The following is a 17099-nucleotide window of genomic DNA, read 5'->3' as shown; positions in this document are numbered from 1 at the left end:
TTACTCATGTTTCAACAACATGTGGTAGGTAATGCTTTGCAGCCGCTGATGTTTGTTTTACTTTATTTTTTTTCCCATTTCTTATTTATTTTATTTATTATTCATTTAATATTAAAGTGCACGTGTGTGGTACACAGGGTGCTTCAATTAAAATGCACAGGGGTCTCTTTCTTTTCGGTTTTGTCTGTTTGTCATAGGAACCTTTTTCGTTATATTTGGTCTAAAATTTTTGAATTTGATGTTAAAGTTGGACCATTTATATTTTAGGATTTCTAAATTTACACTTTTCTGAATCAACTGCACTTCTTTCTTAGTGGGAAAGTTGTTAACAGTTAACTGTTTGGGGACAGTTTTGTGCCATGTCTCCCCTTGAAAATAATGACAAAAAGAAATAACATTCAAAAGAATTATGAAAAAAAAATCTGAGCTAGAAAACAGCAATTTCATGAAATAGAAGTTTGTGGAAGAAAACCAATGCACAATAATAAATTCATTATCAGAAAAAAAAAAGTGATAAATTAAATGGGAATGGATATTTCAGTGCCTAACTTTTTTTAATTTTGGATGTTTGTCATCAAGGATCAGTTAACAGTAATGTTCAGCAACATTACTGTTGTTGTAAATGTAACTAATAACAGCAGTGGCAGATTCAAGTAATTTTATTCAAGTAATTCAATAACAAAACCACAGATTGTAAGTGCAAAAGCTGCAAATTCACAGCTGTACATCACAATTATTCCAAAAATCTAACTGAAATCTGTTCATCTGTGGATGTACCATCCACTGTATGTTTGTTAATATTTTGTAATTTTTCATTTACTTCACAAGAAAGAATTTTATAATACAGTAAAACTTTAGTTTAATGGACTTGTGTCCTCTTAAATCTGATTGCCAGCTAAAGCTGCCAGAATGTTGTGAAATAAGAAACATTAAACGTTGTAATACTTTATTCTACTGAAATTATTGTGTGTTGGAGTAGAGGAACTTGAAATTTTTCTGTGCCATTTGATTGCAGTGGAAACATTACTAAAAATTATTCAGAATCTGAAATGGCTCTCATATATCCTTGCCCAAGGTTCAGATTACTCCTTACTGATGTGAGACATGCCCAGTAAGCTGATAGAAATGATGGTGAGGAAAATACTGCCTCCCTAGCACTCTTGTTTATTGGGAAAATATTTTCACTGAGGCAGTTATGTCACTGGGTCCCATTTGGGTGAAATGCCTGATTCAGTGGACTCTGTTTGTTATTTTCAAAGTTCCTTAAGAGGTCTGTTAAAACAAGTATCTAAAGTACAGTAAAACCATATAAATCCAAAATTCTCAAGGTGATCAAAAATTTTAACACTTGCACAGTGTTTATGATAATTCCCCTAAAACTCAGATGGTACTGTGATGGCAAATAGCATTTAGTTTGTTTCAGCTATACAACCATGGTTAACTTTTGCATAGCTCCCCAAAGCAGAGTGTATTATTATTAGCCATATGGTGCAAGGAAGCCTGGGACTTATGCTGCACCAGCCAAAAAAAAAATATTCCGTATTATCCTGAGAGAGAGAGAGAGAGAAGAAGAAGAAGAAGGGAATCACCAAGAAAGCAAGAAAGAGAAGAATGATGATATCCAGCTCAGGACCCTGGGTTTGCTCTCAGAATAATACTTTGATATGAATGGTTTTTGATATTTAAACTATGAGATGTATTTGTCTCGCATTAAATTTAAGACTTATGATATAATATTTGGAACTGAAACTGTTTCTGTTTGTGAATGACTTTCCCCCCACCCCATCTTTTTTCCTCCACTATATACAGGGTTATTCAAAATGAAGTCTGGGGTTTCAAACAATTCCTGTACTGAAATCCTGGACTTCATTTTGAATAACCCTGTATATGTACATATAATATTATAATGTAAATGCACATTGTTGTTTCTGTATTGTACTGTTCATTGATCCTTAAGATGGCATTGAGTGCTGAGATGCACCATTATTTTTAGTACCACTAACAAGGAAAAAATGAAACGCTAAAATAAATTGACAAAAGAAACATTTATTTCAACGGAATACAATTTACTAACATTTTATTGTATATTATACTTTATTTGCTTCTGTAGTATCAGAGTCTAAAACTTCTTCATATTCAGGTCTGGCTCCTCTGAATCACTTTTTGACAAAGAGTTCATGTTTTCCCTTGCAGAACTTCTTAAAAGAGTGTGTCACTATTCTCTCCAGGATTTTCTTCCAAGCCACTGAAACGCCCATTCTACAAGTTTTTATGGTGGTGCTTCTTTATCTTACAGAAGGTGTCAACTGATGGTTTTCAGTCAACAACAAGGACTTGTATTCCTTCCTTAAATAGTTCTTAAATGATTTTTTGACTTAAATGTTGAGGAGTTGCAGTGGGCTAGCCATGCTACCAGGAATAGCAACCAAGTCACTACACTTTTCAGCCAGCTTATTCTTTAACTCTTCAGATAAATATCTGTAAAATGCATCAAGAACTACCATACTAGGTGGGTTACATAGAGCACCCAGTATCTATTCCAGAAGAGTTTTAGCCATTTGTCCATCAGCTCAACCTTCATCCATCCATTTTTCTTGTCCACGCACAATATATATATATAGGCGCCTCCGTAGCCAGGTGGGCAGGAGCAACAGTGCATAGCACACGCTTCTTGATTAGACCGGGGTTCGAGCCCATGACCACCAAATACGGAGGATGCGGAAAGGTCAGGGGATGACCACCGCATATCCCTGGAGCAATATGGCCTTAGTTGCTAATGCTCCTAAAAAAAACCAAATAACAACAACAACAACAATGCACAATATCTTTGGGGAAGATCTTGTTCTTTGGTATCGTTTTGTGGTTTAAAATTATATATGGCAGAAACCTTCGGCCACTGGCAGTTATGCATAGAATCACAGTGATACGCTGCGTTTCGTAACTCATTCTTATGATCTTGATTTCTTTAGCACCTTTAGCATTGACAATTTTTAGGCACATCGAAGAATTTACCAGGGTTTCATCAGTATTTTCTATTTGACTAAAATCATAGTTTTGTTTTCTCCTCAATTGAATTAAGTGTCACTGGAGGTTAAGCAGCTTCTGTTGTAAGTCAGCAGGAAGTTTTTGACAAATCAATGTTCAATGCCCTAATGATAGTCCTATGCAATGCATGAATCAGTCACACTGGCCTTCTGTTGCTTTGATATTTTTTTCATCTATTTGAAGGATTTGGCAGTGTCTCCTGCTTTCATTTACATTGCTTGGCATAAATAGGCAATCCTTTCGTACATATCTCAGTAAAAAAACATAATAAAGCTTCCTCTATTTGTGGGTGTCTTCCTTTCTTAGGTCCCATAAACCACTTAGTTGTTGTTTTGCAAGAAAATATGGAGTTGCAGTAATTTCTCCAGTGACTAATATTTGCTTTACTAATATCAAATTTACACCCCACTGCTCTGTTTCCGTACTTTTCTGCATAGACTGTAAGCCTTTGTTTCAATGCGGCATCATATCAAAATCTTTTTGATGACATTTTAAATGGTATTAGGGTCCCAAATTTTAGTTATGTGTGTACTACCACCAACAAACATTGCTCAACTGAAGTGACAACAGGAGGAACAAATATGCATGCCCTTGTGCAGGCACTCCTGTGTGCCTGGCAATCTCCCTCCCATGCAACGACTACCCTTCCCATAACATTCTTTTGACACTGGTTGTTGTTGTTGTTGTTGTTGTTATTTGGTTTTTAGGAGCATTAGCAACTAAGGCCATATTGCTCCGGAATATGCGGTGGTCATTCCCTGACCTTTCCGCATCCTCCGTATTTGGTGGTGACAGACTTGAACCCCGGTCTAATCAAGAAGCGTGTGCTACGCACTGCTGCTCCTTCCCACCTGGCTACGGAGGCGCCGACACTGATTGTAAGATGCACCCCAATTTCAGAAATGTTAAAAGGTGAAAAAAATGTTCATCTTAGAATCAATGAAATGCAGTATTAAATTTTCATTATTATCCTTTGTGGATAATCAGTGACATTGCAGAGTGCATGGATTTAAATTATTTAAAACCTTTTTTCCAAAAAAAAAAAAAAAAAAAACAATGGTCAACTGCACAACTTTTTTTTTTTTTTTGCAAACCCCTTTCTACATATACCAAAATCATGTTTGGTGGGGGCAGAAAAGGATTTGCTATTGTTTTCTTTTATTACATTGTGATGATCTTAAGCGTTTCTTAATATTGACTGCACTGAAGAAAAATTAATTTTAGCTTCTTCAGTGAAATTTCTTGACTTGTTAACTTGAAAGGAGAAGAAACATTTTGATTTGTATGATTAGGTTTTACAACACGTGAGATTGCCCCTTCTTAGCCCAAAATTCCTGGTTGGGACTGTAGGCTCAGATCTTCTAATCAAAAGTGACGAAGCATGTCGTGACCTAGTAGATGAAGCCAAAAATTATCTCTTGTTACCTCAAGAAAGGCCATTAATGCAAGGTCCTAGAACTAGACCACGGAAACCTGTAAGGAGAGGTGAAGTATTATTTGCTGGTGAGTTTTGTTTCATAAATTTTCATGTCTCACTATAGTTAATAATGTTTATGACTGATTTTAATTATTTAAGCAAGTAATATGGTTCATATGCTAATTTTAATTATTTAAGCAAGTAATATACGTTTCATATGCTGGAACACAGGATAATTCCTAGAATGTAATTCCTTAGGTTATTTGTGTATATTTCTGCAAAAGTCTTTCCCTCCCCGATAATCAGTGATGGGGTTCTTGCCACTCCCATTCTCAAATTAGCCCCATTATGAAGTGTTTTTGTTGATGACTAATATCAGTGTTTCAGTTTTTATATCAGTGGATTATATCTATTAACAAAAATGAATCATCTGCCAAGGATGCTTCTTTTTATTGCTCAAATGGATATTCGATCTGTTTTATCAAGATAATGATTTTCTTTAAATATGCAGTAGCTTAAAATAATTGTTGATCATCTATTTTATGTCTTTCAGAGTTTCTCTAAGTTGCTTGTAGACAGTCTTTAAAAAAAAAGGTGGTTGTAAAAGCACTTTTATAATTACCACTTTTGTACACTTAGATACCTGAGGAATTTGCATCATTAATGTCCATTTTTATCTGGACTTGGCGACGTTTAAATTATGTATTAGTATTGGTATTAGCCATATAATGCAAGTAAATTATATATTTTTGCTGAACTTGGCGACGTTTAAATTATGTATTAGTATTGGTATTAGCCATATAATGCAAGTAAATTATAGATTTTTGCTGAACTAGCCAAAAAAATGAAAATAAATAAATATAAAAAAAAAAAGAAAATCAAAAGTCTACATATTTCCCTCTTCATGTAGGTGAAGAGGGAAATATGTTTATTTCCCTCTTCACCTACATGAAGGCTATCAGCAGCAATTGGCCACAAAGGGAACTAAGTCATGTAATTAACTTTCAACAAAAAACTTTCGACAATCCAGTCTAAATCTCTTTCCCTGTAATTTGAATATATGGCTCCTAGTTCTTGAGTCATTTAAAACAATGAACATTTCATTCATTTTACTGTCCCCCTCTCAGAATCTTTATAGACCTTCCTTCAGGTCCCCTCTGATGTGAGTTCATATTGCTCATACAGTTGCCCCATCACCATCCAGTGTCATATGTTGTTACGAAGTCTGCATTTCCTGTTCTGACCTGTAATAGAAAGATATACCCTATTGAAAAATAGATTTACTCCCTATCTCTTCTTTTGTTTTACTGTAGGAACTATAACTTGCAAAAAGGAACTTGTGGAAACTATAACTTCACACAATCAGTCCCACGAGTGCTAAATGTGGTGCTGTTTCTTGTATTCTCTTATTTCTGAACTCCTCTGACCATGTGATCATCCCAACGTACAGAAAATTTGTGTGTTTTACTGTCCAAATGGTCATACGTACCCCATTCTGTCTTCTAAGCTGCTGCCTTGAGATTATGCCCTTTGGGAATATCGGCAAATACATATGTCAGAAGCAGTTTACATTGTCCCACTGTAATGAATTACTTTCGGTAACATAAAGGGTAACTTCCCTGTTTGATTTTACTGTATGGGACTTCTCAGAATAAAACACTTATTGTTACTGTCTTCGTGCCACTTGACATTATTTCCAGATGGAATACTGACAAGTACTTTCCATCCATTTGAAGCAGAAAACATTCTCCACGACTCACACCGTAATTGATTACAGTACTTTTCGTGCAATAAAGGATTACAGTACAACCGTTTGATTTTACTGCAAGGTAAAATCGAACTTTTCAGATAAATAAGACACTTGTTGTCACTGACTTCAGCTCACTTCCCAGAGGGATTCTGGTCATCATTCAGTACATACAGTGTTAGACATACGGACAGTTTACTATACTCAAACATTGCAGCAATACAGGAGAAGTTGCAAGTGCAGATCAAGGAGCCAAAACTTTCAAAAATAACTTGTTAAAATTATTGAAGAGGTGTGTTATACTTCTCAACAAGTTTTTAACATAGATGAAATGGGTCTTTTTTGGAAACGACTGCCTAAAAGAAGTTTCATATCGAAAGAAGAAAAAACATGCCAGGCTTCAAAGCGGTGAAGGATTGGTTGACTTTGTTGTTGGTTGGTAACACTGCAGGGAATTTTAAATTAAAACCCCTTTTAGTTTACCATTCGGAAAATCCAAGGGCTCTTGTTATTTGGTTTTTAGGAGCATTAGCAACTAAGGCCATATTGCTCCGGGGAAGTGCGGTGGTCATTCCCTGACCTTTCCGCATCCTCCGTATTTGGTGGTCACGGGCTCGAACCCTGGTCTAATCAAGTGCTATGCACTACTGCTCCTGCCCACCTGGCTACAGAGGCGCCTACCAAGGGCTCTTAAAGGTTTAGCTAAATCAAACCTATCTGTAATCTGGAAGGCTAATAAAAAAGCTTGGGTAACCAGGCTGCTTTTCATTGATTGGTACGCTGAGTTCTTTTGTCCCGCAGTGGAAAGATATTGTGCAAAAAATAACCTTGATTACGAAGAAATTCTGATCATGGACAGCATGCCAGGACACCCAAGCAAAGAGAGAGCTTAGAAGACTTGAACAATCACATAAGTTTTTTACGTGCCTCCAAACACTACATCGCTGATCCAACCAATGGACCAAGGTGTAATTGCCGCATTTAAAGCGTACTCCATAAGGAACACCTTTTCCCACGCTATTAAAGCCATCAACACTGAAAATGTACCGAGCCTAAATGGGTTTTGGAAATTCTATAACATTAAAACTGCCATCTACAACATTTCAAGTGCCTGGGATGAAGTTACTCAGAAAATCATGAATGGAGTGTGGAGGAAAGTTCAGAAGAAATGCATAAAGCATTCCCAGGAACCTGATGATTCCATTAAAAATGTTAAAATGCAAATTTTTGAACTTGGAAAAGAAGCAGGATTAGAAGAAATTGACGATGATGTACAAGAGATGATCGTAAAAGACAGGGATGGCCTCTCTAATGAAGAACTAATGGAAATGATAAAAGAACCAGAGCTTGCTATTGAGGGAGAAGATGATCAAGATATGACAGATAAAGAACCAATGAAGTTGCTGACTGCAAAAGGACTTAGTGAAGCTTTGAACACTGAAAAAATATGTTATTTCTGGGAGAATGACCCTGACATTGAAGTGCCAAGGTAATAAGAAATTTGAAGAAAGAAATGGATCCCTACATGATGTACAACGAGAGGAAGGGGGCCAAAGCACAACCCAAAATTGACACATTTTTCAGTCCGAAGGTACGAAAACTCAAAAGCACAGGGCCATCAGGTTAAACCGACATTTGTGCATATTTTCACTACCATTTATTATTGATTAGGAAATATCCTATGGAATTGACCACAACTCACAAATACATATGTTACCTTATGGGAATACAGCACTCGCTTACCGCTGATTCACTTAGCGCTCTGTTTTTCAGGAACAAATTATCAGCGCTAAGTGGGGGTCACCTGTATATGGGAGAAGAGGAATGGGATTTCTTTTGTGGTATAGCAAAAGCTTGTATGACCAGTATGAGTATACTGTTGTTAATATTAACCCTTATGTTAATACACTGAAATGGGAAGGGGAAAAGTATACATGTGTACATATATATTTATATATGTATGTATATATATAACAGAGAGAGACCCTGCTTATTGTGGTGGCGCCTATGGTTTTGGTTGCTGAATCTATGAAATAGTTAAAGAACCCACTACTTTAGGTACCATCGTTATTATCATTATTATTTTTATATTAATCTAATTTAATTCCAAGTTATCTCTTTTACCTTTCCGGCATTCTCAGTTTTTTCAACGGTAATTACAATTGACAGGTCAGCACCCCTACCCAATACACTGAAAATAAACATTTGTCTATATTTCATTATGGTTGCCGGGTGTCTCTACTATAACTAGTAGTGCCCTGGATCCATACCCAATTTAATACTTTTTCTTGCTTGCTTAGTTGTTCAGTAATGTGATTATATCCTATTATTTTTATCAATATTATGTATGTACAGTGTATGTATATATATATATATATATGTGTGTGTGTGTGTGTGTGTGTGTGTGTGTGTGTGTGTGTGTGCGCACACACTTAGATAGGTCAATCATTAATGTTAAAAATGCTTTCATTTCTTCCAACCGATTTAATTGCTTATTGTCCCCATAAACTATCATAATACATAAATAATGTATGTGTGTGTTTAATATGTATTAAATACATTATATATAAATTATATACAGTGAAACTTCCCTTTAATGGACAGCCATGGGGAACGAGAATTTGTCCATTAGAGAGAAGTGTCCGCTAACAAGAAGTCTGAGGGAGAAAAAAAAAAAAGAAAGAAAGAAAGAAAAATCGTTAAACGTTTAATGTAAAATTAAATTAAAATATATACAGATTTTGAACAATATTTTTGTAAATAATATACAATTACATACACAAGAGATAAAGAAAAATCGTTAAACATTTAATGTAAAATTAAATTAAAATATATACAGATTTTGAACAATATTTTTGTAAATAATATACAATTACATACACAAGAGATAAAGAAAAATCGTTAAACATTTAATGTAAAATTAAATTAAATTATATACAATTTATATACAATTTATTATAAATTATATACAATGACTTTATCTTAAGAAAAATGCATACAGTAATCACTTAATTTCTTCTGCACCTTCTTCTGGCTGATAATTTTGTTTTCAACATTTGTTTGGAGTGAAGAAACCATCGAAAGTCCTTCAGTATCTTCTTCAGCGGCGAAAAACATTTTTAAACGATTGATTTGTATGAGCGCTTCTTCTATTTTCATCGGTGGTTCGTCGTTAATATGTTCTTCGACAGAATGATCTCCTTTCATTTCTTCATCCTCATGAGGAACTTCTTGAAAAATATAGATGATAATGTCGTTGATATCTAGAACACCATCTTCTGTAGTGAGGATCTTTGTAACCAGGTCACTTGTAGCGGAAGTATCGTACATTATCAATAGATGTTGAAGTTCTTGTTCTTCTTGGTGCTCCACATTGCTGTTCACAACTTCAATTTTTGCGTTTGAGAAGCCAGACTTTACAATTGCATTTACTGAAGAGGAAATCCATTGAATCGCATCTAGGATGCTGAGTTTCTTTGCAAGGTCACTCACACATGTTACATCATTCATGTTTGCAATGAGATGTCTTAAAACACGTTTTCTGTAGTGAAGTTTAAATTTTTTATTATCCCTTGATCCAAGGGCTGACACTGCAGATGTGTTTGGTGGCAGAAAAACAATTTGAATGTTGGACAATTCAATGTGCGGGTGAGATACAGCATTATCCATGAAAAGAATAATTTTTCTGTTTTGACGAATCATGTTTTGGTTAAAGTGACTTATCCATTCGCTCATGATATCTCGTGTCATCCATGCTTTTTTATTAGACTTCCAGTCAACATTCAAAAGATTCAACTTTATGCCCTTGAAACAATGAGGATTTTGTAGTTTTCCTATAACAAGAGGTTGTTCAAAGTCTCCCAGCATATTTGTACACAATAGTACAGTCAAGCGTTCCTTAGAAATTTTCCGCCCTGGCACTTTTCGTTTTTTAGACTCATTGTTTTTTCAGGAAGAGCTTTAAAAAACAACCCTGTTTCGTCACAGTTGTAAATATCCTTAGCTTCAAAATCACGACATAAATCTTCCAATATGACGGTCCATTCTGTTACAACCCCAGTATCAACAGATCCACCTTCACCACTTACAGTTTTCCAAGAAATTTTATGCCGAGTTTTGAACTTGTCTAGCCATCCCACAGAAGCTTTGAACTCATTTACGCCCATAGATTTCGCAATCTCCAAAGCCTTTTCCCTAATAATAGGCCCATTAATGGAATTTTTTTAGCACATGTGCGACAAAACCACTCATACGTAACATTGTCAATTTGAAGTCCAACAGTTTTCGGGAATGATTTTTGAACCTGATCATTTCCGTGTTGCCAAAATTGTTTGAGCAGTTTATTTTTTTTCTTTAGGATGTCGCTTACCTGCATCTTCCCGATTTTGAATTTTGCAGCAAGATTGTGAACACTTTTTTTTTGCCGATCATACGCATTAATGAGTTCGACTTTATCTTTTAAAGTTAAATGTTTACGAGAAGACATTATGCACTTCACACGACACTGAACAAAACTGAAAACTGAAACTCAAAAGACGAAAGGCCGACCCCCCCCCCCCCGCACACACCAAATTCATCAGAAGTTTTACACGTGCCTTAAAATTCTTGAAAAAGGGTTTAGAACCACGACGTAAACCTTGATAAAATTCAGAGAATCGGAAATAGAAAATAAACACACGATTGAGGCAATATGTGGAAGAAACGTTCCTAGAAAAAGAGCCGTGAGCTCGCCCGCTGTCCGTTATGGGGAGATCAAATTAAGTGCTAATCTAAACGAAACAGTGCAGATTGCCTGTCCGCATCTGTTACAGAGAATGTCCGCTAGACAGAAGCTGAAAATACCTTAAAACCAATCGAGGAGAGTTGGGGAATTTGAAAATGTCCGTTTTAGAGAGATGTCCTTTAAAGAGAGGTGTCTGTTAGGAGACTGTATTAATAGATATGTATATATGTATTTTTTTTTTTCCTTATGTGTTTTGTTTTTATTTGATTTTTTACAGTGGCCTTTCCTTCTTACTGGCCTACTTTCATTTAATTTATTTTGCATTATTTTATTCTTTCTTTCTTTCATTATTTATTTTCTCTTTATTTTATCTTAATTTAAACTAGGGGCTCCTCCCCCCCTCCCCCGATTGCTTCTTTTGATAAAATAATATATTTACAGAAGCTTTCGGCACTGTGTGTGTGAGTATGCGTGTGTGGCTCTTCCTCAGCTATGAATACATAAATACATTACATATGGAAATCAAGAATGGTACCACGTGGTCATGCTAGATAAACAAAGTGCAAGCACGAGGTTCATGTAGCATGATCACACTAAAACTGAAGCTTGTTTTACTACAGTAAAACAAGCTTCTGTTATGTATTTTAGTATTTGTTACGTATTATCACTTAATCCACATCCCTCTTCTCCCATCGGCTGAATAAATATCACTAGGGGGAAAATTATTTTAATGTATGGAAAGATGTACAAATATCTATTTACATGTTTGTATGTAGTTTTCACTGACTTAGGATTTCATAGTTAACTGGTGAGATAAAATAAAATAAAGTAATCTCTCAACTTCAAAGTTTGAACCTTCTGATTTTTATGCAACAAAAATTTGGAAATCCTCTAGTTTTGGAAAATTTGAAAGTTGGTAGGTATGCAAATATTAATGTTAATGGTATAGAGCACTTTAGGGGTATAAGCCTCAGGTCGCAAAATAGTTAATTCACGTATAAGTTAGTGCAAGTGCAGCATTTCTGCATGCAGCCAGCTACTAAGTAACTAGGAATTGGCATCATTAAATACATCTCATATTGTAATACCTTCACGAGTTACCATGATATTGCACTAGTACGAGTAATGCTTCATCAGTGGAGAAGACTGTTGTTATTTATTCTAAGCTCCATTGGTGGGCAGGTACCTTGCATCACCAGGGTACCTGCCCACCCACTGATGAGGAGCCAGCAAGCTCTGAAACAGTGCTGTATGGGTGGTGGTGGTATCTGCCGAGAATAAGTAAGAATAGTCTTCTCCATTGGTGAAGGATTACTTATGTAGTTCAATACCATGGTAATTCATGAAGATATTTACAATATGTACTTAATGATGCCAATTCTTAGTTATTTGGTAGCTGGCTTGCATGTAGAAATGATTCACTTGCACTAACTTGCACGTCAGTTAACTATTTTGCAACCCAAGGCTTAGAGCCCTAAAGTGCTCTTTGATCTTAATTACTTGCACACCACTAGGCATCTCCCATATTGTGAAGTTATACTTTGCAACTGGGTTGCCATGATTACATCACCAGGGTATCTGCCCACCCACTGATGAGGAGCCAACAAGCTCTGAAATGGTGCAGTCTGGGTGGTGGCATCTGCCAAGAATAAGTAACAATAGTCTTCTCCGTTGGTGAAGTGCTACTTATTCGAGGTAGTGCAATATCATGGTAACTCATTGTGAAGGTATTCTTAATATGAGATGTACTTAATAATGCTCTATTATATAATACTCAAGTAGTAGAGGAATGTGATGCAAGAAAGCAAGCTTATGAAGCATCAGCCAAAAAAAACCATTTCACACATCCATACCCTCTAAAAGTTTGTCCAGTTCCTCCTTGATTTATTTAGGCTATCGACTTCCACGACAGCTGGAAGTTTGTTCCAGCAATCAGCTACCCGCTGGCTAAAGGCAAATTCCTGCACATCTGTTAGTATTAGCGGTGGCCACATGGTGCAAGGAAGCCTATGGCTTATGCACAACCAGCCAAAAAAATAAAATAAAATAAAATAAATTTTTGTAAAAGAATAAGAGAAGTTTACCTCAATATGATACGTAGAACACTTCTGTATGATACTCTCCAGAAATGAAAACGAATAAAACATTAACACAAAATGATTACGGTAAAAAAATCAATTGAACACAATTAAAAATCGATTTTCCTTCCTGAAGCTGACAATGCTTTTCGACCATATGTCGTGATCACAGGAATGAAAATTGTTGAGTATGTGTGAACATGAATCTTAAATAGAAATTATTAGTCTTTGCACATGTGCATAAAAGACCACTAATCGGAGATTAGATATGGCCGGCGAATGTTAATAGAATTCTCATGTAATTTAATTTCGACGGTTTCAGCAATTAATAGTCTTGTATAATTGCGTTGGACACTATTTTGGCCTCATTGAATAAAAATATATGTTTTTCATTAATGGTATGAAAGGCTAGTTCTGACTCTGCTGAACAAGAAGCACAACCTGAGGACACGTGCTTTTAACCTGAAAATTCAGAGGAAACCGCATAGATCCTTGGTAAGACGAGTCACAAGCACCGCAAGAAATGTTATATATCAGGTCATTTATTTGTGTTGCAAAAGAGGAAAGAACTGAGTGATTGTTCAGTATAGCGTGTAATTTCTGTATTGGTCTGGCAACAATCTTAAATTCAGTATCTTTAAGGAATGTGTTAAGTTCTTTGTGCCACTGTTTACTGTATGGGACAAAAACAAAGTATTTTTTGATGCTACTATTGTTGATTGGTGTATTTTTTGTATCCTTAGCTTGTACCCTAATTCGGTTTATAGTAGCAAGGGGGTAACCTCTGTTTAATTATTGGTTAATATCTGTATTTCTGAGTAAAGCAGATTCCATCATTGAATATTTATAGGCATTGAGAAATCGATTAAAGATAAAGATAATAGACCTTTTTTAGGTGAACTGGTGATAGCTGTTATAATGCAGAAGCATATCGGTGTTTGTTGGTTTACATTAGATGTTAAATTGGAGTCCTGAGTAAGCATGAAATTTAGAAAATTTAATGACTTAGTATTCGTATTTTCCCTTTCCAATGTAAAATTGAGTCTGGGATGAATATTATTAAACGAATGTAAAATGTCTTGGATAGTGCTATTATTAGTAATAACAAGAACATCGTCTAAATCTCCCATAGTATATGATATGGGGTAGAAAAGGTGTCAAATGTATATGCCCAGTTGTAGAGAGAGAGAGAGAGAGAGACCAATATTAAGCCACTTAGACTTAATCCCATTGGCAAACCAAAAATTTGTTAGTATACTTTGTCTCGAAAGGTGATATAGTTGGCTTCAACTAAGAGTTTAATTAAGCGAAAGGCGCCTCCGTAGCCAGGTGGGAAGGAGCAGCAGTGCGTAGCACACGCTTCTTGATTAGACCGGGGTTCGAGCCTGTCACCACCAAATACGGAGGATGTGGAAAGGTCAGGGAATGACCACCGATCCCGGAGCAATATGGCCTTAGTTGCTGATGCTCCTAAAAACCAAATAACAAACAAACAAACAAACAATTAAACAAAAATTTCTTTAATAGGAAGCTTTGTATAATTAATCAGTATAGAATTTAATATATCCCAAAGAATATCTAATGTGTATTCAACATTTACATTTGTATATAACAAAGTAATATCCAGTGAGAATAAATTATCATTACCACCAAGTCTACAGTCCTTAATGTTGTTAAATAATGTATTATAGTTTTTTTATCCCAAATGTATCGCCTGTGTAAAGGGTTTTATAATACAGTGGATTCCTGTTATTTGGGCCACTGGTTAATTAGGGCAGCCGTTTATTTGGGGCAAATCTTAAAAAACAGAACCCAATCAAGAAAATAGCCAGGGTTTACTTCGCTTAATTGGGGCAGGAGACTGCAGCACTGGAGATTACCCTACGATTGTCTCCAATCGTACCACACGGTTCGTTCAGATTTCTGGAGGTCACAACCATAAAAAAAAACAATTAGCAGTCACCTGTTTATTGGGCTTTTCTGTTAGTGCAATCTATCATAAACGGATAGTTAACTCTATCTTGCTGGAATTCTGTGGGTTATGGTGAAATGTGGTTACACTTCCATGGAATCTTCAATCATATAAGAAATTAATTTTCAGAATCTTCTCTTCATTCCTATTTTTAAAGCTTCGTAACTTGTTACTCTGTTCTCACTTGCCCATATCGTGTTGCAATTTGTGTGTGCCGTGTTCTTTGTTATTGATTGCTTATCTTTTTACTGTTATAAATTAAATTTAATAGAATTAAAATTCAATTCACAAACATGATCACAATGACCAGCCAAATGCTCCAGTGAACACCATAGCACCTATAATTTTGTCTCTTTGTTGCCAAAAAGTTGCCACGGTTGACCTAGGGATGCCATACTCTTGAGCTACATCTGTAATTGTTCTACCTTTCTGCACTTTATCTTTAATTTCTTTCTTCTTTTCTATGCTCAACCAAGTGTGTTTCTTTCCTGTATTATTCCGCTGTTCACTTCTCTTTGGACCCATTATCAAATTTCACTCAAAAAATAACTGCCAAAGCACAAAATTTTTTACTTTATGAGAAATGCAGAATTATAAATTAGCACAAACAACTCGAGCAAACATGAACTCAGACTACGATTATTAACAAGATAATGTTGTCTCATAACTGAGGAAGAACTAACGGCATACCTGTAGCTATCTTTGAGGGTGGCTAACGTAGCTGAACGATTGTAGGATCCATTCCCGCTTTATCTATCATTGGTTAAATGTTACTCCCACTCTTTAATACCATTGGTTAAAATGTATGAAGCAACTGTCACTATTTAGCGCTATTTAGTAACATTAAATGCAGCTACGTAGTCCAGCAAAGAATTCTATCGTGCAATGTCATGTAGTGTTTGCGCCGGCCTGTGAAATCCGACTGTCGAATTGTGGTACGTCGAATTGCGAGGCACCACTGTATCTTTATTTTCCCGACGTTCACATAAAGCTGAACTGTCATGTCTGTTCAACTTAAGAAGTTGTGTTTCTTTTATGTTATTCACCACTTGGTTAACTTGTTGAATAAATAAATCTTTTTGGTGGGACATTACGAAGTCCAAATTCAGTATCTATTAAGAACTGTTTTTTAGGTAGCTTGCAAGGTGGTAAATTATAATTTAATCACTTTGGATAAAAGTGAAATGTGGTCCTGCGATAGTGTATATGAGGAAAGATTTAAAACCTGTTGATATGTAGGAATGTTGCACATTGGGTGAGGGGGTGTTCGAGAACTAGCTGAAGTATTCTTTTAGCATGTTATATGCGTGTGTGTGTGGGGGAGGTCATCAACGAGAACTCGTATGCACTTTGTCCAAAGCTTGTGACAATGTGTTTGAACTTGTTTGAACCTGTCCTGATACCCCCGATAATGTATTCAATTTGTTAATGTGTCTGTTATTTATTTCTTTTGCGAGTGCTTCACTTCGAAAATCTGTGGAGGTCTTCAATACAGACCAATCGTTTGGGTGTAGATAATTTTTTAATTTGTCGTGAAATTTCCTAACTTGTGAAAGGTATTTTTGTTTATTAGAATACCGAGATTTTAAGGCAAGTTTAACTATATTGCGTGACGTGGGAAGTACTAGTTGCTTTATGCCCAAAATTTTATGATTTAAATTTACCCTGGCAAACTTCGGAATGACGTTGTTTTGAAGGCAATATTTTAGGAAAGAAATATGATAACTTTGACCGTGATTCTTAGTGTTAATCTAATGTAATTTTGCACCAAGCTGTTCAAAAAATCCCCCATAATTATGTGTATCGATAGGTTATGCCTGGAGAGGAAGGAAGTCGTTTTAATTTCTGGAGAGTATCATACTGAAGTGTTCTACGTATCATATTGAGGTAAACTTTTCTTATTCTTTTACAATATTGAAATCAACATAGAATGTATTGAGCATCACAGCTCTGGTTTATACTGTAAATAAATAAAATAAAATAATAAAAATAAAACAATAATGAGAAGAAAATTTTAAAAAATAAATAATTAATAAGAGAAAAGGAAATAGGCAACTTATGCATTTCCCTCCTCCCTTAGGTAATTATCCAGCTGGCCTTTCAGCCTCTACCACCCA

General features: G+C 35.6%; 1 protein-coding gene across 4 annotated transcripts in view; it reads left to right on the top strand.

Annotated features, from left to right (window-relative positions):
* dbo (Kelch-like protein diablo) overlaps window positions 1-17099 on the top strand; it is a 279705-nt gene that overhangs the window by 120921 nt on the left and 141685 nt on the right. For all 4 annotated transcript variants that reach the window (XR_016546845.1, XR_016546844.1, XM_090371089.1 and 1 more), the window contains exon 5: window positions 4338-4548. Coding sequence is in view for 2 of the 4 variants with exons in the window: in XM_090371089.1 (XP_090227215.1) it covers window positions 4338-4548 (211 nt within the window). In the remaining 2 variants the exon portion in view is untranslated. The remainder of the gene's footprint in view (window positions 1-4337; window positions 4549-17099) is intronic.

The sequence above is a fragment of the Mastigoproctus giganteus genome, chromosome 4 (assembly GCF_048544385.1).
Source record: "Mastigoproctus giganteus isolate SK-2022 chromosome 4, ASM4854438v1, whole genome shotgun sequence".
In the NCBI taxonomy this organism is placed as follows: Eukaryota; Metazoa; Arthropoda; class Arachnida; order Uropygi; family Thelyphonidae; genus Mastigoproctus; species Mastigoproctus giganteus.
Note: the sequence above shows the minus strand (reverse complement) of the source record. Positions and strands in the feature narration are given on the sequence as shown.